The sequence below is a fragment of the Cicer arietinum genome, chromosome 1, assembly GCF_000331145.2.
Source record: "Cicer arietinum cultivar CDC Frontier isolate Library 1 chromosome 1, Cicar.CDCFrontier_v2.0, whole genome shotgun sequence".
NCBI lineage: Eukaryota > Viridiplantae > Streptophyta > Magnoliopsida > Fabales > Fabaceae > Cicer > Cicer arietinum.
In genome coordinates, this window is record NC_021160.2 from 4,032,146 (window position 1) to 4,051,927 (window position 19,782).

At 30.4% G+C, this 19,782-nt stretch overlaps 4 protein-coding genes across 6 annotated transcripts in view; 2 read left to right on the forward strand and 2 right to left on the reverse strand.

Moving 5' to 3' along the window:
* Positions 1–2,465, reverse strand: part of LOC101509974 (KH domain-containing protein At4g18375) — a 6,178-nt gene extending 3,713 nt beyond the window's left edge. Inside the window, exons 1-3 of the mRNA XM_004485954.4 lie at positions 2,210–2,465; positions 944–1,542; positions 198–689 (exon numbers count right to left, since the gene is read on the reverse strand). Coding sequence (XP_004486011.1) covers positions 198–689; positions 944–1,531 — 1,080 coding nt within the window. The 5' untranslated portion in view covers positions 1,532–1,542; positions 2,210–2,465. The remainder of the gene's footprint in view (positions 1–197; positions 690–943; positions 1,543–2,209) is intronic.
* Positions 2,466–4,124: 1,659 nt separating this feature from the next.
* LOC101510507 (anaphase-promoting complex subunit 8) lies at positions 4,125–8,993 on the forward strand. 2 transcript variants are annotated; one of them, XM_012717305.2, is made up of 4 exons: positions 4,125–4,527; positions 4,632–4,933; positions 7,220–8,470; positions 8,562–8,993. In XM_012717305.2, the coding sequence occupies exons 2-4, from the start codon at positions 4,787–4,789 to the stop codon at positions 8,649–8,651; spliced, it is 1,488 nt and encodes a 495-aa protein (XP_012572759.1). In that variant the 5' UTR covers positions 4,125–4,527; positions 4,632–4,786; the 3' UTR covers positions 8,652–8,993. The 2 variants fall into 2 exon arrangements, with proteins under 2 accessions (XP_012572759.1, XP_004486012.1); XM_004485955.3 differs by having other exon boundaries at positions 4,126–4,527; positions 4,627–4,933.
* Positions 8,994–14,860: 5,867 nt separating this feature from the next.
* Positions 14,861–15,959, forward strand: LOC101510833 (uncharacterized). 2 transcript variants are annotated; one of them, XM_004485956.4, is made up of 2 exons: positions 14,861–15,017; positions 15,397–15,959. In XM_004485956.4, exon 2 carries the CDS (start codon positions 15,420–15,422, stop codon positions 15,753–15,755), a length of 336 nt encoding a protein of 111 aa, XP_004486013.1. In that variant the 5' UTR covers positions 14,861–15,017; positions 15,397–15,419; the 3' UTR covers positions 15,756–15,959. The 2 variants fall into 2 exon arrangements, with proteins under 2 accessions (XP_004486013.1, XP_004486014.1); XM_004485957.4 differs by having other exon boundaries at positions 14,870–15,017; positions 15,339–15,959.
* Positions 15,960–16,161: 202 nt separating this feature from the next.
* LOC101491380 (protease Do-like 5, chloroplastic) lies at positions 16,162–19,781 on the reverse strand (the record flags this gene model as incomplete). Its single annotated transcript, XM_004486228.4, has 8 exons — positions 16,162–16,399; positions 16,820–16,894; positions 17,413–17,500; positions 17,771–17,893; positions 18,191–18,280; positions 18,377–18,439; positions 18,988–19,137; positions 19,590–19,781. Coding segments are annotated over 8 exons (888 nt in total), but the record flags the coding sequence as incomplete, so codon positions are not given.
* Position 19,782: the final 1 nt, after the last annotated feature.

A 19,782-nucleotide genomic window follows, 5' to 3' on the forward strand; every position in this document is an offset into this window, starting at 1 on the left:
AAAAAAATAAAAAAAAACCCCCCCCCCCCCCCCAAAAAAAAAAGAATGTTGGAAAGTAGAAAAAGTCAAAGCTTTTCTATGAGAACCTATATCCTGGACACCAGTACTCCGCCAAGTTAACCCTACTCTAAGAACAAGTAAAATAGATGTGAAATTATATCTTATAAAAACAAATGGAAGAAGCAAAGATAACGCACCTCGGTTGCAGTTATAGTGATTAAGCATTCCTCACGACGAGCCTTGGAATCATCGACCTCAATACGGGCACCACTAGTCTGCCTCATACGTTTAATAGTACCCCCTCCCTTCCCAATGACATGTCCAATTTTATCAGAGGAGCACAGCATTCTTACAACTAATTCTTCAGATTGGGAAGTACCAAGACTGGAAACTACTGGAAGGGCAGATGAGTACAGAGACCATGCATTTCCTGTATCTGCATAACCATGCAGATCTTGGACAGTTGTAGCACCTATAATTTGAGGAACAGATCTGGGTTGGATAATAGGATCTGAAGGCTGATATAGTCCACCAGGTGGGAAAATAGGAATTTCAGAAGGAATGATAATGCTAGGAGGGATTTCTGGTATAGTTGTGTCAAGAGGGATGTCCTCCTTAGGTGAGAATTTGTACATAATAGATGAAACTGCTAATAATGCTCTTTTTACAGCTTCCGATTCACCTGTAATCTACTCAATAGAAACAACCATATAATAAGATAGACATGTACTGCAAAAGAATTGCTTCAACAACCAGAAAATATTTGAGTCTAATGCATGCAAGTTTTGGAAAACATAAATAGCAAGCTCAATGGTCGGCATAAATAATTAAAAATATTAATCGTACAAAATTAAATGTTCACAACAATATTATCCCAAAATGCACCTGCCTGCTACAAAAGTAAAGTTGACAACCTATGTTTGATAATATTAAATATACCTACCACCACAAAATTGTCAAATTCCATAGCACATGAGTGCTCAGGATCAGCCGCATCCTTTGCAATGACTTTGATATTTGTCTTTGTCTTACCTCTAAGTCTTTTAATGGTAGCCCCAGACTTGCCAATCATAATGGCAGACTGACTTGATGGAACAAGGATTTGACATTCATCCTTATTCTTCCGTTTCTTCTCAGAATCTCCAATAGTTTCTATGGAATTTGAAATGGCAGAGTGAACCTTGAGAAGAGCATCTTGGGCAGCACATAAAGGCTTTTCATTGTCAAGTTCATCGTCGACCTCAATTTCTTCCTTATCCTTAACATAACAATAAATAGTAATAACTCGATGCTTGGCACCCGGAAATGGATCCACAACCTTGACTTTTGCCCTAGTCTCTTGCCTTATCGAATTTATAACTTTTCCATTCTTACCAATAACACTCCCAATAACTCCATCCGGACAGAGTATCCTATACACAATCAGTTCGCCCTTGTCCCTTTCATCTCTGTCATTCACACGCCTCTTTTGATTTTTGCTGTCTCCATCACGGTCTCTCCGTGGACGATATCTTTTACCGGTCTCACCCATTCTAGAAATCACTGCAGCAGTTCCCGAAAACAAAACATTCTTTCAGATACATCATACATTCATAATAACCAGTCATAAAACAATGTTTAAATTTCACATCACTTCCTCCCCATGCCACCCTTCAGTTAAAAACTTTCAAAGAAACAATAAAAAAGTACTAAATTTAACACTTTTTTGCCATATCAAGGTACTGAAAATAAATAATTACAGATCTACATACACCTACTTATTAATAATCAGTTAACAGAATAAGAACATAAACACAGCAAAATTAAAATACATATACTCTTATATGAACAAGATCTAACACAGCACAAATAAGTGCAGTGGATGATAATTGAAACAGAATGATAAGACAAAGTCATAGCATAGTCACAGATCATAATTCAACTAAAATCAACTGTGTCGAGGACCTTAGTAAAATTCGAAAAGACAATCCAATCATATATTGTATCAAAAACTTAAGCTTTACAATAATTATATAATCTTAAGATATCGCGTTGTATTTCAAGGAACCATACACGGGTTGAAAAGGATACGCGACGAATGAAAATGACTATTCCCAAATTGTTATATTATAAAATAAAATTGAACTTTCTTAAAGCTACAACGGAGAGTTCGTGCGAATGAGAATAAAACAAATATTGGGACGAATTGTGAAAAACTCGAATCACAAACCTGATTGATGATAATTGGATAGAAGAAGAAGAAGAAGAAGTTAAAACCCTAACGTGAGAAATAGAAAAGGAATCACGTTGAACACAATCCAGTTAGAATCAATTATGTCGTTTGATGATGATCAAACGTGTCAGCTTACTATGTTTTCCAGCTTCTTTAGCTTCAACTTTGAGGCTTCAACATTCAAATATTACACTTATAGATAAAATTTATCTTATTTATGTTATAAAACAGAATGATGATGACTACAGTATAATAATGTGTCATATGCATAAAACTATTCCAAATACAATTTTGTCATGTTTTTCTTCTTTACACACCTATTGTTATGGAAGATAACTCAATGGATATTAAGTTTCTCTAAATAACAATATTTGAATTTATTTATACTATAAATAAATTAGGCTTATTCCATCATCAAATTTGTACACAACATTTCTATCATGAAATTTGACCTATAAGATGGAGATTTTTAGAAATCACTATTTATTATCTCAATTGTATATTTGAAGATAAAATATTAATTTTATGATAAATAATCACTATTTTTTATTTGTAAAAATTATAGATCGAGACTAAAATTACAGCAATAATTAATAATTGAAAGATCAAAAAATTTAATTTCAAAATACAAGATTTTTTTGTGAGTTTGATACAATAGATAATTAAATATACAATTAAATCTATTTTCTTTTTAAAAATACACACAACATTATACACGATTTTAAATCGTATTAATAATTTAAAGTTACCAATCATAATTTCAAACACAATCAAAATTAAATTAAAATTGATTTGTTAAAATTTGCTATCACACTCTTTTAATTTTCTATACTATTTTGAGGTATATATCTTTAGAGTTGATTGATTATTGTCTAAAAATCAAAATAAAATAGTATAAAATACATTTTCTCATAAAATAAACAATCATATAAATTTCAATTAATAGAAAAATTATTTTCTAAATGTAAAGATATGAATTTATTAGGATATAAATTAAAAAGAAAACACATATATTACAAGGATATTTAATATTTTATATAAATCAATATAGATTTTTAAGGATGAACGTTCTAATAAATAAATATTAATTTTATTTTTAAAAATTTATTAATCTATTATAACATATGACATGTAGTAGTGACCATTAAAACATTGATATATTATAATTCACTTATTTTTTTTTTAAATTAAATACTTTTGAAAAAAAAATTGGTTTGTATGTTTTTATTTTTTATGTATGAACCTAATTTTTTTATTTTTAGATTGGGTTCATTTAAAAAAAATTACAAGATATAATTAAGTAAACGGTTCACTTAGATTGATAATAACAAAGAATCATTTAAATTAAATAGTCCGAATAAGTCATACAAAAATAATTAAATTGATGAATTAAGAATCTTAAAGTCGTTTCAAACACAAAGTTTCATGTTTTTAAAATACTAATATAATATAATTAATTATTTAATATTTACTTGTCAAAGAAAACGTTGACCAATTATTACAATGTGAATTTTTTTTATAAATTATTAAATGCTATTAATATTAAATATGATAAAATAAATAATTATAATTAAATATTAATATAAAATTATTTTACATCATCAAGATATTAAAATAAATAATATAATTTTTATAATAAATTTTTTAATTATCAATCAAAAGATATATTTATCGTTAAATAATTATTTTTTTCCGAACAAGTTGAATTTCACTAGTTATAATATTACATTACACTATACTAGTTACACATGCATTACACTCATAAATATTTTTAAAATCAACTTTTTCTTATATATTTTCTATGTGTAAATTTTGAAAAAAGTTTGGCTAAATTATCAATTTGTTATATTTATTATTTTAAATTAATATATCATGCTACTAAAAAAAAACTTCAAAAAAATAGTGTTTGAGTGGTGTTAAAGTTTAAATGAGAAACCAGACGTACATCCCCTTTTCTTCTTCAAACGGCTCTGAGCTCTGCAAATTGTAGAAGACCGCACCGCATAAGATAGTATAATAGTTGCTTGTACCAAACCGAACCAACCCACCCATCGAATCTGCCACCCGCCAAAACGAATACTGACGGTCGGAGACCGATTGTCCACCCTAGACTAGAGTGTATCTCTCGGCAGGGAAATAATTGAGAAGTAAGGAATTTGAAAGAAAAAAAAAAAAAAAAAGCAGGAGAGTGGGTGTGTGAGGGGCAGCAGCGTGGGTGAGCATAATCAAATGAGTTCAAAGGAAAGTTGCAGAAGTGAACTTCGCATTGCTATTGGACAACTTACCAATCGATGTCTCTATTCCGCTTCCAAATGGTTGGTATTCTATAACTTCACAAACCCTAATCTCTCTCTCATTTTTCCCCGCACTAACAAAATCCCTTAAACGACGCGTTTCATTTCCTTCCAATGTAGGGCAGCTGAACAATTGGTAGGAATCGAACAAGATCCAGCTAAGTTCACTCCTTCCAATACCAGATTCCAACGTGGAAGCTCAAGTATTCGCCGGAAGTACCGTACTCATGACATTACGGCCACGCCCACTGCCGGCGTTTCGTATGTAGCTACTCCTGTTATGGAAGAGGATGAACTTGTTGACGCTGATTTTTACCTTTTGGCTAAGTCTTACTTCGATTGCCGCGAATATAAAAGAGCTGCTCATGTTCTTCGTGATCAAATTGGACGCAAATCGGTTTTCTTGCGATCTTATGCTCTCTATCTGGTTAGTTTTTTTTTTTTTCTCCTGCTTTTTTGTCTGTGTGTTGTTTATATGTTTTGATTTTCAATAAAAATTGTTTCATCCGTGCTAGTTTTACCACCCCTGTTTTTTTTCCGACTTACACCCAAATATGTTACTTGAATTTAATTTAGCACATAGTGAACGTGAACTAACTAAGTTCATATAGGTTAAATTTGAGTGTAACTGGAAAAAATAGGGGTGAAACTAGAAAGTGAAATTGTTTTGGTTAATTAAAATAGATAATTGTTGTGTACGATGAACTAACAATTGTAAAACTTTTTAACATATGCATTTGATCAAATCCTACTATGATGTCGTTTTGTTTTGTGGGATCTAAAATATATGCAAATATCTCATGATAAGATGTAATGTGTAAAAGATTTTAAGCCGATAGGATATGCAAATTAAATCTATGTTAAAAAATGTAATAATTAGCATGGAAATTTATATGATTGAGAAGATCTTAATAATTTAAATTTTCATAAACAATCTATTTCATGTTTCATTTAGCATATGCTTTTTAAAATAATGAAATGCTGATAGTTACAAATGCAATTTCGTTCAAACAATAAGAAGCGTGTATTTTCTCCAAAAACTGTTTTGTATTTTTAACTTCTTTCTAAATAATATTGTTGAAAAAATGAAGAAAGCCATGTTTACGTTGTTGCATTTCTATTAAGATATATAAGTAAATGTCGACTATCATATTTCATATTTACTTATGTGTAATATATCAAAAGCGCAAAGTCAAGCATCACAGTTTCAGATGTTTAAATTTTAAACTATTTAACATCTGTAGCAGGGTTTCTTTCTAGCATTTACCTCATTAGTGTTTCTTTAACTACCTGATTAGTGTTTCTTATATTTTAAAAACCCATTCTACATATTCTTTTACTTTGTCTGATACTCTTGGCAGCAACTGTATTATGGCTGTCAACTGTATTTATGGCAGTCTTGTATGTACGTTAATTGATATCCTACATAGTTAGAATCCACTAGTCCACCTAAATAATTATATAAACTTTTCCTTCAAAAGTCAAGGACATTGTTTTAGTATTAAACAAATTGACCCTTTAATTTAGGGACTTCTTTTCTTTAGAATATAATAATTTCTGAAAAACACTCTAAAAGATTGCATTAAAATCATTTTGTTTATGTATAAACAAATTGGGTCTTTGGTTTTCATATATTTTTTTGACTAAACGTTTTCATATTAATCAGTAGGATATTATTTGTTCAAAATCGAAATGTATTGGGGATTTCTGTTTTTTGATTCATCGTGGAGTTGGATGTAGTAATATTATGGAGAGCCGAGGATAATTTGAATTTTTGTTTATCTGTATGTGTATGTGTGGCTGATGGGTCATTTTAGACGTTTGTAATTTAATTAAAACAACTTTAGTTAGGACAGCAGAAGGGAGTTAGAAGCATGACATTTTATGCATGTGTTTCATTCAATTTTTGTAGGCAAGTCTATTTTGGATTGAGGGACGTATGTGCTTATCTGCTAAATAGACTGTGATTAGTTATGCTGATTTTATTGGATTCTCTTTTAGGGTATTTAAGGAATATTTAACTTTGTGATTGGAGCTAAACGCCATTAATTGTTTAAGTGGTGGTGTTGCAAAGTTTACCGAACATATAGCAACATAAGTCCAGAATATAGAGGGCTGTCTATGTTGGATGTCTTTGTTTTATTTGACTTGAGTTGAGCACAAAGTTAAAATGAACAAAGCACACCAGCTGACTGAGACATTATCTCTTCATGGTTCCTCCTGTTATTGTCATCTTTTTAGTTATTTTTGAACACTTGCTGTTAGCAGCACAAAAAATTATTCATGTGATGCGCTTTCTGTTTCCCAAACTGACTTCTGTTCTTTCGTTAAGACATTGTCAGTTGTTATCTAAAACCTTTTCTAAGAGAAATTTTTCTGCCACTTATGATTACTTTTGTCAATCCTTAGGCTTATGATGCTATACAACTGTTATAATGTGTAGAATTTTTTTAACATATTTTATCGTATATCTATATTAACAGAAACTATTAGTCGTATATATTCTTTCATGTCATTTCACTTGTTACTTTTCCTTTGAGTAAAACCTCATTAAAGATAATGCATTGTCGCATGCTAATATGGGGATCTGACACAGTGCATTGTTCTTCTAAATTAATGTACATAATATCAGTTTGAAAGAACGGAATTTTTTTTAGTTTTTGGAATTTCACATATCTATAACTTCTGTATCCATGCTTTGTACTTTCTTCAGGCGGGAGAGAAGCGAAAAGAGGAAGAGATGATTGAACTTGATGGACCTCTGGGTAAGAGTGATGCTATGAATCAGGAATTGGTTTCTATAGAGAGGGAGTTGTCTACACTTCGCAAGAACGGCACAGTTGATCCCTTTTGTTTGTACTTATATGGTCTTGTCCTGAAACAGAAAGGCAATGAAAACTTGGCACGTACAGTTCTCGTGGAATCTGTAAATAGCTACCCTTGGAACTGGAATGCCTGGACTGAACTGCAATCCCTATGCACTACTGTTGATATCTTGAATAGTCTTAATCTCAGTAGTCATTGGATGAAGGACTTTTTTCTTGCCAGTACCTACCAAGAATTAAGGATGTATAGCGAGTCTCTGACAAAATATGAATACTTACTCGGAACTTTTGGTTTTAGTAATTACATCCAAGCTCAAATTGCTAAAGCCCAGTACAGTTTGAGAGAATTCGACCAAGTTGAAGCTATATTTGAAGAACTGTTGAGGACTGATCCTTACAGAGTGGAAGACATGGATATGTACTCCAATGTGCTATATGCTAAGGAATGCTTTTCGGCTTTGAGTTACCTTGCACATAGAGTATTCATGACTGATAAATACAGACCTGAATCTTGTTGTATTATTGGGAATTATTACAGTTTGAAGGGGCAACATGAAAAGTCAGTTGTATATTTCAGGAGAGCCCTTAAACTGAACAAAAATTATCTCTCTGCTTGGACACTTATGGGTCATGAGTTTGTAGAGATGAAAAACACTCCCGCTGCTGTGGATGCCTATCGTCGGGCCGTTGATATAGACCCGTGTGATTATCGTGCTTGGTATGGACTAGGACAAGCTTATGAGATGATGGGTATGCCTTTCTATGCACTTCATTACTTCAAAAAATCTGTTTTCTTACAGCCAAACGACTCTCGGTTGTGGATTGCTATGGCTCAATGCTATGAAACTGACCAGCTTCGCATGCTTGATGAGGCGATAAAGTGTTACAGAAGGGCTTCAAATTGTAATGACAGGGAAGCAATTGCTCTGCACCAACTAGCAAAGCTGCATTCAGAGCTCGGACGCCCTGAAGAGGCAGCATTTTACTACAGAAAGGATTTAGAGAGGATGGAGTCAGAGGAGAGGGATGGACCTAACATGGTTGAGGCCTTGCTCTATCTTGCCAAGTATTACAAATCTCAGAAAAGATTCGAAGAAGCAGAGGTTTATTGTACACGTCTTCTTGATTATACTGGCCCGGTGAGTCTAAAATATTTTAACTGCACTTTCAATTTGAAACATTTTTGTCATACCAAATCATTTAATGATCCAATTCATTCTTTCATTTCAGGAGAGGGAGACAGCAAAAAATTTACTTAGAGGGATGCGATCAACACAATCTAGTTTGCCTCCAACAGATGTTGACCACTTTACTCCCTAATATCTCTTGTGCTGCATCAGAACTAATGACAAAAGGAATCATTCTCATACTGTAGTGCTGCAAAATGTAATAGCATACTGCTCTAAACAAGCAGACAAGCATCATAGCACATTTAAGTCCAAAGTGGTGAAATGATTTCCAAGAACATGAGTCAAAAGCCAGAAAAGCCTTTCTTCTCTTGTATCACTGGGTAAACAGATTAGGGTCTGTTTGATTTGTAAAAATTGTAATGGATTAGACATTAGATAGCATAAAAAGTTGTTAATTTATTATTATTATTTTTTTTTTGTATATCATGACAAAACATAGGATAAAAAAGTGGTAGAATGATGTATTGCTTTATTCCTCGGTCTTAACTTGTTTAAATAGAGATAATACAAGAAAAGAAGTTCTCTTCCTTGAATTAAAAACATATCATATATTGCAACAGAAAATCTGCATGATTAAAATAGATAAAGGATTCCCAACAACCCCTTTAAGTTGGTGCATAGATATTTATCACGTTCAATTTATCTAATGTTTGAAGACGGGTCTAGCCAAACTCTTGGCAACAAGTCACAAAAGGTAGACATATGATTCTTGTATCCAATTTCTCATTTAAATAGAGAAAATACAAGAAGTTATCTTCCTTGAATTAAAGAGGGATTTTTGGAAAATAAAAAAGACAACAGATATAATAAAACATAAAATCTACAACTTTAAAATAAAAAATAATAACAGATTCTCAAACACCCCATCGAATTCTTATCAAATGTTCGAATACGGGTCTTGCCAAACTCTTGGCTATAAGTCACAAAAGGTAGACATATGGTTATTCCATCAACTTTATCCTTTATGTAGTGATGATCAATCTCAATATATTTGATTCTATTATGATGAACTCGATTGTTAGCTATGCTAATAACGACCTTACTGTCATAATATAATTTTAGTGGAAGGTCAATTTTCATTTTAAGTTCCTCCAAGACTTTATGAATACACAATCATTCACAAGTTCCTTGAGTCATTGTTTTAAACTCGGTTTATGCACTACTTATTGCAACAACTCCTTTTTTGCTTCTCCATGTCACAAGATTTACCCAAACATAGATATAATATCCAAATGTTGATCTTTTGCCTCTAGCTGAACTTGCCCAGTCTGCATTAGTGAATATAAACACATTTCTTTCACTAGTCTTCTTATAAGATATACAATTTTCCTATATTGGTCTTCGGATATCTCAATATTCTATAAATTGCCTCAAGATGTTCCTCATAGAAAGAATGCATAAATTGATTCACTTGGATGAGAATATGTTGGGCCGAACTAGGCTTTGCTAAGCTTAGGTCTGACTTGTCAAAAAATTCAATGCTTAAGTTTGGCATGTGACTTGTTATAGGCTTATTTTTTAGACTTGAATCTGACGTTTATAAAAGTTTGGTATAACATGTTAGCCTACTTAAAAGTCTATTTTATTTTAATATTTTTTAACAAGTAATCAAACATATCTATAAATAGATTAACGAGTTAATATGTCAATAAAATTAAGTTCTATTTTAATATTTAGCATCACATTTTGAAGAATATGATTTTATATACATCTTACTTAAATTATATTTTATAATAATACATTTAAATATGTCAAAAACAAAATAAGATTAATATGCGTAAATTACTAAAAGTTGAATATATATATATATATATATATATATATATATTAAAAAAGTCGTATATGGCCTGTAGTGTGACATTTTTAATTAAATTGGCCTTTATAGAAGCCTTGATCTTATCAGTTTAGAAGAAAGAAAAAAAAAGTATGACGCTTGACGTAGGCTAAGTCGTAGGCCCATGCCGGTCGATCTGACATATTCTCATCCCTATTGATTCACAACATTTACTGTGAAGGTGATGTCAGGTCTAGTATTAGACAAGTTAATTAGCTTATCAATCAACCTCTTATATCTTCTCCCCACACTTTTGCATAAGGGTCCATGGGGTGTCAGTTGGCCTATAACCACTCATTCATGTTTCCTTTAATAGATTTATAATGTATTTTTATTGTGAAATTACAATTCATTTCACTTATCGAGCAACCTCAATGCCAAGAAATAATCTCAAGGATCCTAAGTTTTTGATTTCCAAGTCTACATCTAGTTCTTTTTTTACTCTTGCCATTTCAGTTATATCATCTGCGGTGAGGACAATATTATCAATATAGACAATGAGGACAACAACTTTCTCAGCAGAGGAAAATTTCTTGAATTAGGTATGATCAATTTGTCCTTGAATGTAACCTTGTTTCTTCATAGTCTTGAGTAAACATTTAAAACCATGCTCTTAGAGATTCTTTTAAGCCATAAAGTGATTCTGGTTTATAATAATACCGTTTTTCTTGATTAAATCTATTTGTGATTTTTGATTTCTTCTAGTTTAAATTTGATGAATTTGTTAGTGCTAAATATATTTTTAGAAATTAAAATAATACAAATATACTTTTGTTGGATGTATGATGATTAATGAGGTGATGGATGAATATGCTTTGAGATAGATTAAACACCTCTTATATATAGGTATGAAACTTATGTTTATGTAGAATGTTTATGCTAAGTCTACTTTATTTTAATTATCACTCATTCAATAATGCTCTTTTCAAAATCTGACAGAATAACATACTTATACTTAAATTTGTGTGTTTGCATGAGTTATTATGAATTACATTACTTTACTTTATTTATACTATTCTTCAAAACTCTCGTGAATTAGTGAATTTAATTTGCTTTTATATGCAGTTTTACATAGAATAGACATCAAAATTGATGACACATCTCGGTGACTACTATGTTAACTTATTTCAGAAGAAAATACACACCAACTAATTATGAATGAAAGTTGTAACCCATTAGTTAATGTTAATGCTTACACTCCAAATGAAACCATGCAGACACCTTAGGAGATAAATGATAATATGGCAGATGAAATAACTGAATATCGTCCTAGTAGGCTTAAAAGTATTCTATGAGATTATTTTACAAATGTCAAAGTTGATGAAAAAGAGAAAGCTAAAATTTAATTATTGCAACATATGTAGTCCACGCTTTGCTACCATGAGCTAGAATAAAGGATAAACATTTCTTACAACCAAGGTCTTGCAAGGTAAAAAGGAGTTGGAGATTGAAATTTATGATGTTGAAAATGTATGAAAAGAGATTGCACATACAATTATTTTGCATAAATATCCACTTTCAACCGTGGAAAATATTGGTTTTATGAGTTACACGGTCTCTTTTCAACCATTATTTAAAGTTCTTTGTAAAATACTATAAAAAAAGATATATTCAAAATATATGAAGTTGAGAGAATTACAATTTCGAAATTGTTAAGAAGTATTTCAAGACGAGTAACCATTACTTCTAATGTGTGGACCACAAACAATTTAAAAAAAGGGGGGAGATTGTTGACACTACTCATTACATTGATGAAATATTGAGATTTACAAAATCAAATTTTTGAGGTAATTATAATTTATTGTAATATTAGTTTGATTGTATTATTTATATTAATCATTGAATATGAATACTAAGTTTATCTAAGTAACAATCTTTGATCTATTTATACTATAAATAAGTTAGGCTTATTCCAGCATGAAATTTGTAACATAATACTTCCATTATGAAATTTGACCTCTAAGATGGTGATTATAGTGATTTATTATTTCGATTCAATTTTATGGTAAACAATCACTATTTTTAATTTAAAATTAAAATTATAAGTTGAAATTAAAATTGCAATAAATATGATAATTGAAGGATCAAAATATTTAATTTTAAATAGGCTAAATTACATCTGTGGTCTTTTATCTTAATTTCAGGTAACGTTTTAGTCCTTTATCTTTTTCTTCCGACTTGGTCCTTTATTTTAATTTTAAGTAACAATTTGATATTTTATGTTTTAAAATTTCAATAATGTTATCCTTTTTTATACAAAAATTCAAAAAAAAAAATTTAATCAAAACTCATAAAATTAATTATATTATTCAATATAATACAAATTTCATCAAATTCGTAACGCAAATCTTCAAACAAACTCATATTTTCATACTTTATTTGATATTGTTAGGAATAAAGGACTAAATCGAAAAGAAAAAAAAAGATAAAGGACTAAAACGTTACATGAAATTAAGTTAAAGGACCACAAATGTAATTTAGCCTTTTAAATACAACGCTTTTTTCGTGAGTTTGATTAAATAAATGACCAAATATGCAATTAATCTTAATTTCTTTTGAGAATGCACTGGAACAATTTGCATGATTTTAAATCATATTAATAATTTAAAGTTATCAATCATGATTAGAAACACAATCAAATTGAAATTGGTTTGTTAAATATAGATCTTAATATTTTATATAAAAATAATATATATATATATATATATATACAAAAAATTACAAATATATTAAGATATTTTACAAATAATTACAAGGATATTAAGATATAAATTAAAAAGAAAAACACATACTACAAATATTATAAGGATATTGAATATTTTATATAAATCAATGTAAATTTTTACGGATCAACATTCTAATAAATAAATATTAATTAAATTTTTTAAAATTTATTAGTTTAATATAGCACATAACATGTAGTAGTGACCATTAAAACATTAATATATTATAATTTTCCTGTGTTTAGAAAATTTTAAATACTTTTGAGAATTTATTTTGTGTGTATACTTTTACTCCTTATATACGAAAATTGACAACTCTTGAGTGTCATTCTTATATAATCCTCAATTATGTTCTCCAAATAATTAAACTCACAAAAAGAAATAAAGAAGATCATGAATCATAGATCTAACTTCAAATTACTTGAAACTTCAATGACAATGAATGATGAATAGTTTTATAATTTATAAAAATATAAATGTTTAATTCCATTTTAAAAAACTCATTTTTTTTTAAAAAAATTATATATATTTTAGAACTTAATTAATTTGTGTTTTGTGGATATTTTTGTAATCATTAACGTGTCCGGTGTGTGTCATAGTTTATAACGATCATATGAGTTATATTCTTTTATATATATATATATATATATATATATATATATATATTCCAACTAAGATAATAGTTAGGTGCAATTGGTATTTAGTAAAATATTTAAAAGTCTGTTTATATCCGTGTTATTTAAAAGTTCGTCTATATATATTCGTAAAAGAATATATAGACAAAAATAATAAAAGAAATATTTATATCTTTAATAGAAAGTTGTAGCGATAATTTTTGGAGATGAAGTTATTTTCACATCCGTTAGATTACACATCGGATCGATTTTAATATTTTCTTATAATTATATAATAGTTATATCCCAACTCAATTGCAACATTGGTTCGTAATCTATCAAAAACAAATAATACTGAGCTGCATATTTTTTTTGGACTGTGTTCATATTTTTTAAAGGCAAAATATAATTATATAACCAGTTCACTTAGATCCATAATAACAATAATCTATTTAAATTGAATATGTCAAATATAATTCCATGGGTGAACTAAGAAAAGTAAAAAAGTGTCAAACATGAAGTCCCATGTTTTCCGAATATTAACATAATATAATTAATTTTTGATATTTATTTATCAAATAAAAAGTTGGCCAACTATTGCAATGTGTATTTTTAATAAATTATTAAATATTATTAATATTAAATACACAAAACAAATAACTATAATTAAAAAAAATTAATAATATCATACGAAAGAATTTGATGTAAAAGTATTTAAATTAAATTTTAATTTTATAATTCTTTTGTCTCTTTAATACATAACCAATTCAAAAAAGTCTCACAGTACAAATCTACACTAATCAATTAAACAAATTTCTATTCATTTATCTCGTTCTATTATATTAATAATAGTTTTGTATTTTTATTTTTATTTAATTGTTTAAAACATTAACTCTTGAATACTCTTGTATAAAACGTTGAATATTTTAACAAAGGTTTATTAATATATGTATATTATTAAATGCCTACAAAAATATAGAGAATCTAAAAAAAAAATTATGATAAACATGTATACTAAATACTATAGAAATATCAAATTACGCAAACTTTTTTAAGATTCATTATTCAGTAGATTATGAGTCAAAAAAAAATTATTCAGTAGATTAATCAAGTGATTGAATGAATAAAAATATTAAAATAGTATAACGGAAAATATTTTTGTCCCGAAGAAGTTAAACATATAAAATAAAAGATTTATGAAATAGGTTTGTTGTTTGTGTTTATACCCTCACTTCACCCTAAACTCCAAAACCACTTCCACCTTCCGGCAGCGTTTTCCGGCAACGCGGCACCGTTCTTCCTTCTTTCTCACTCGTTTACTTCTGGTTCGTTTCTATCCATCCTTACCAATTTTTTTCTCTTATTTATTCTTCTTTTATGTTGTTTTAATTGTTTTTTTGGTGTCTTGTTTAGTTGAATTATTGTTATTCTATTATGTTGATTTTTTTCAAACATCGTGCCTATTTTGTGAAGGAGGAGAAAGGATTTTTTTTTTCAAAAATTGTGATTTGATTTTTTTCTGTTATTTGAGATTGATTTTCATGTGGTTTTTGCACTGTAGCCTTGAAATTGTGACTTGCAAATGATTTTTTTTAAAGAATCTTATTATAATGAATAAATTATTGTTAAACCATTTATGCAAACAGGGATTCATGTTATGGCTTGCAATGGCATGTTTAGATAGTATGTGTGGTCGTTCTGCAGGTAGGTGATGTTCAAGTGCTAAGATGGAACAAGAAGCAGAACAACTTGTTCCAGTTCAACAAGGGAGTTCGGACTGTTCTGAATCAGATAGAGTCAGTAGGGTAAGGAAGCTGCTGTTTCGCCGAATGTTGGTTGGGATCAAAGATGGAAGATTCTTCTTGGGTAGCTTCTATTGCATTGATAAGCAAGGGAACATTATTCTTCAGGATACCGTGGAGTATCGTAGCACCCGACGGTCGTCGCCTTCTCCAATGGAACAGAGGTGCATTGGTCTTATTCTTATTCCTTCTCCTTGCCGCACCTCATGTCATGTGGATTGCTCCATAGATGAGCAATTGTCACTTTTAGGACTGAAATGAAACATGAGTGCTTTGGGGCTTTCATTTGTTCTGGATGGTTTGTCCGTGAATGAATTCAAGATTTTAATGTGTTGGTTTAAGATATAGCATTGTGGCACTTGTTTTTAATCATCGAGGAAAGAACATGGTTGATTTACCATGAGTGTTAAATGTTTTCGGCTGTATATGAGTGGAGATAAAAATAAAAGTATGTTGATGACATTACACAGCTTCTCTATATTTTTGTTGCTTTATTCATGCCAATGCCTTCTTTTCCCTTAAAAATTTCGTGTTGTAAGCATCCTAAACTTTATATTACATTTATTTGGATTTGATTGTGGTGAAAACTTGTATCCTGGAAATTTGGAGAAGTTGCATATCCAGCATGTTGCACATTGCATAAAATGATCGATTGTATGAAAAAAACTAGAACGTAATTTTCAGTTTTAGAATAGACATGGTATTTTATTTTCATGTACAACTTGGGAATGTAAATGTGATATCCAGAGGTTATCTCAAGGGTTCAACAAAAAAGTTGATTACATGCAGAGTAAAAACTCAAAACCTATTACTGTAAGGTGTTCCATATACAATAAGGTTTGGTACATTTCTGATTACAGTGTCGATGGGAATTGCAAAGTTAACACCTGATGATGCTCCAGTCCCTGAAATGAATCAAAAGCAAAGTAAAAGGAAAGTTAATCCAACATCTTTTTTAGGTTTAATATCCGTACAGATAAAAATTCCTGAAGGTATAGTATAGTGGTTAGGACTTTGAATGAGTATTAAGAATGAGTATTCTCCACCCCTTTACAAACTAACCACTAACATTTGCCAATTCAAAAAAAAATAAATGGTTAAAAGGCCGTCTCAATTTCTAGACTTCAATTTTGTGGCAGCTTTTTTTGTCCAACTATTTTTAAAAGAAGTGTGACGTGCAACTGAGTTTTGCGACAAAAGTTATGCAAAAGAAGTAGAAAGAAGGGAAAGTAGTTCCTGGCAAGTTTGGATTGAAAGCATGAGTTTTAATCCCCTCTGTAATAGGACATGTTCTGCAAATATAATGTGATGTTGCACCAGATTACCTTTCCTTGTGAAGGTGGCTGTATTTACTCCAACAACATGGCCATGAGAGTCAATCAATGGTCCACCTGAATTTCCTGTTAACATCCACGCATACATAAGGTCATATACTTATGATCAGTAATACAGGTATGAAAAATACTGAAATCCAAAACAATATGGAGAATTCTAAGGGTCCAACCCTGTGTTGTTGTGTAATAATAGATGTGGATTGTGGAAATAACTTGTTGGCATTGTGGATGGCTATGAAATATTTTGCCAATATACTGTATTTCTTTTGTAGATTTCTTTAAAACAATTTAGAAAAGCTGCTATGGTAAAAGTTCTGAAATAAATTTAGCCTTATTGGTAGAATCATATCAACAGCAAATAATTACACAGACAAACCATATTCTTACCAAGATGAGCAGCATGGAAATGTGAGTATTGAGGAAAAAGTAAAGTGATTATTTTTAGTAATGTACAAAACGAGTCAGGTTACAAACTACAGTTTCTCCAAATTAACAACTTTCCTTAATTTTAATTCATGGGGCGACAAGCTAAGCTTGGTGTTGAGGTCCTAACATAGCAAACCTCGATTAAGTGTATAGCGTACCTGCATTAATAGCTGCATCAGTTTGAATAGCTCCTCTGATAGCCCTTCCATTTGGGGAAGGTATCTCACGGCCTAAACCACTGACCACCTGCATAATTTACAACATATAATACACAATCATCAGATAATATAGTTTTGGTAAACTGTTCATAATGGTTACATGTTGTTGATTGCCTGTATGTTAGTCATTATTCCGAAGAACCAACAGATTTTGTTCTATCTGGAAGTTGAAAACTACAACTTAACATTCCAAATCTTTGGATAGGATAGCTATGAATAATTTCTTGAATTTTATCTGAAATTTAACATATTTCATGAAAGTTTACCATGTTGAGATTCAATTTATCAAAGAGATTACCCCTGTTGTGAGAGTATTCTCATATCCATAAGGATTCCCAATGGCAAAGCAACTCTGTCCAACATGTAAGTTCTTTGAATCACCAAGAACAACAGGCTTTATTTCGTAGCCATCGACATCAACCTGCAAATAGACCAAGTGTCATGCATTTCATCCAGTGGCCTATAGTGAGATAAAGAACAATGCAAAAATTGAACATAACATAGATTACCTTAAAATTAGATTCACAAAGTAGGCAAAAAAAAAAATGCAATGGAAAATCTCTTTACAGCAGCTCAAAGAAAAAATGTTTGTCTTAGTATCAAACATCACATGAGGACATGTCATGGTAATGGATTGGAAAGTGGAAAAGGAGACATTTATGATTTAGAACATATTGAAGAATCCTACAGAAGTAACAGAGAAATCAAATAAGAGGACCTTTAGAACAGCTAGATCATATGCTGGATCAAACCCAATTAGTTTTCCTTCCCTGGAAAAGCTATTCCCTTTGGCATCAACTAGGAACACCTGTAGACAAGAGAATGAGCACAAATGCTAGTGAACTAAATGTCTCTACACTCTAAATTAAGAAAGTTTGATGGAATTAACAGCATAAGGGAAAACCTTACACCGTTGTAAACCACTTGTATCAGTAGCCAGTTTAGCTACAACATGGTAATTGGTAACCTGTCCACGAGAAGGAAAAAAAAATCAAATGACTACTTTGAAAGTTTGAAACATTGGCGACTTGTGCAATTAAATACTATATCTAGACTCTAAGAGTGTCTGCAATTCCTTAGATAGTTTGTCAAGTTATGATTAAAGTGCCTTACATTAAGTTATTCACTGTACAATGATTTCAACCTATGAAGCATTGACGCAAACACCAGACACTGACACCTATGATCATTTAAAAAAATAGAAGCAACTAAATGTAACTATATGTGGGGTGTCGTGTCGGTATCATAGACAGTCACATATCGGATATTGGGTGTGTCTTCAATCTGAACTGTGAGTATTACATAGATTTCAACTGTTTGATAGTATGTCCATCTTCATTAAATTGAGAGCACCATTACATTACAACATCTTGCAAGTAACACTTTGTTCAATAAGATTACTACTCTAAAAAATTTAAAACAAAAAACTGCATAAGTGTAAAATAAGATAAACAAGCAGAATAAAATTAAATGGAACAAACTAATTCCCCATTGTAATTTATTGTTATAGCTTACTATGTGACCAAATTTATCCCAAATGAAGCCTGAACCAGTGCCTTCCACTTTTGCATCTATATCCTCGTTTAGCAATACTTCATTAGAAGAATTCTCTGGGACTTTAGTCAACTCAATGTCTTTAATGAAAACAACCGAAGGTGAAGCTTCCTGTAATAGTCCCAAGTTTATTTTTTTTTTAAAAACAACAAAAATATAAAAGTATCCATAACTATAATTTCCATCACATTTGGTAGACCTTATCTCATCTAATGTAAGATTCTTAACGTTCTGCATTTTGATCCAATATCAAAGTTTGCAACAATGTTGAACCATGATTTTAATATTTAAATCAAATAAATGAAAATGTAAAGAGCAACCATGGTTTTTCTCACCTTTCTTTTGCACATTTTCATCATTATATTTTATTGTTTAGAAGTTATTTTTGGCACATATATGATTCAATAATCAATACCCATATACCCAATTGTCAAATTTGATCACACAAGAAGAAAAGCAAACAACTTTAAAACGTATTTCAAGCTTCAATACAACCCAACAACACATTAGAAAAAAAAGTGAAAATTGAAGTAAAGGGGTGGCATAAAAAAACAGAAAAAGACCTGAAACAGGTTAACAACGAGGTCTTCTTGTTGTTGAAGTTCATCATCTTGTAAGAGTTGTGAAAGTGAAAGTGGTAGTTTTGAAGTGAGATTGAGGAAATTAAAGGAGGAAGCAAGTGAAAGGGTTGAAGTAAAGAGTATGGCTTGTCGTTTAGTGAGAGTAGCAGTAACAGTGGAAATGGAAGGAAGGGTC

What these genes read in the sequence shown, in the direction of transcription:
- LOC101510507 (XM_004485955.3), top strand. Translation starts at nt 4,442, where the DNA reads ATGAGTTCAAAGGAAAGTTGCAGAAGTGAACTTCGCATTGCTATTGGA. An exon ending in CTCTATTCCGCTTCCAAATG is followed by an intron (nt 4,528 to 4,626) that starts GTTGGTATTCTA and finishes CTTCCAATGTAG; the next exon opens with GGCAGCTGAACAATTGGTAG. An exon ending in GATCTTATGCTCTCTATCTG is followed by an intron (nt 4,934 to 7,219) that starts GTTAGTTTTTTT and finishes TACTTTCTTCAG; the next exon opens with GCGGGAGAGAAGCGAAAAGA.
- LOC101510833 (XM_004485956.4), top strand. Translation starts at nt 15,420, where the DNA reads ATGGAACAAGAAGCAGAACAACTTGTTCCAGTTCAACAAGGGAGTTCG.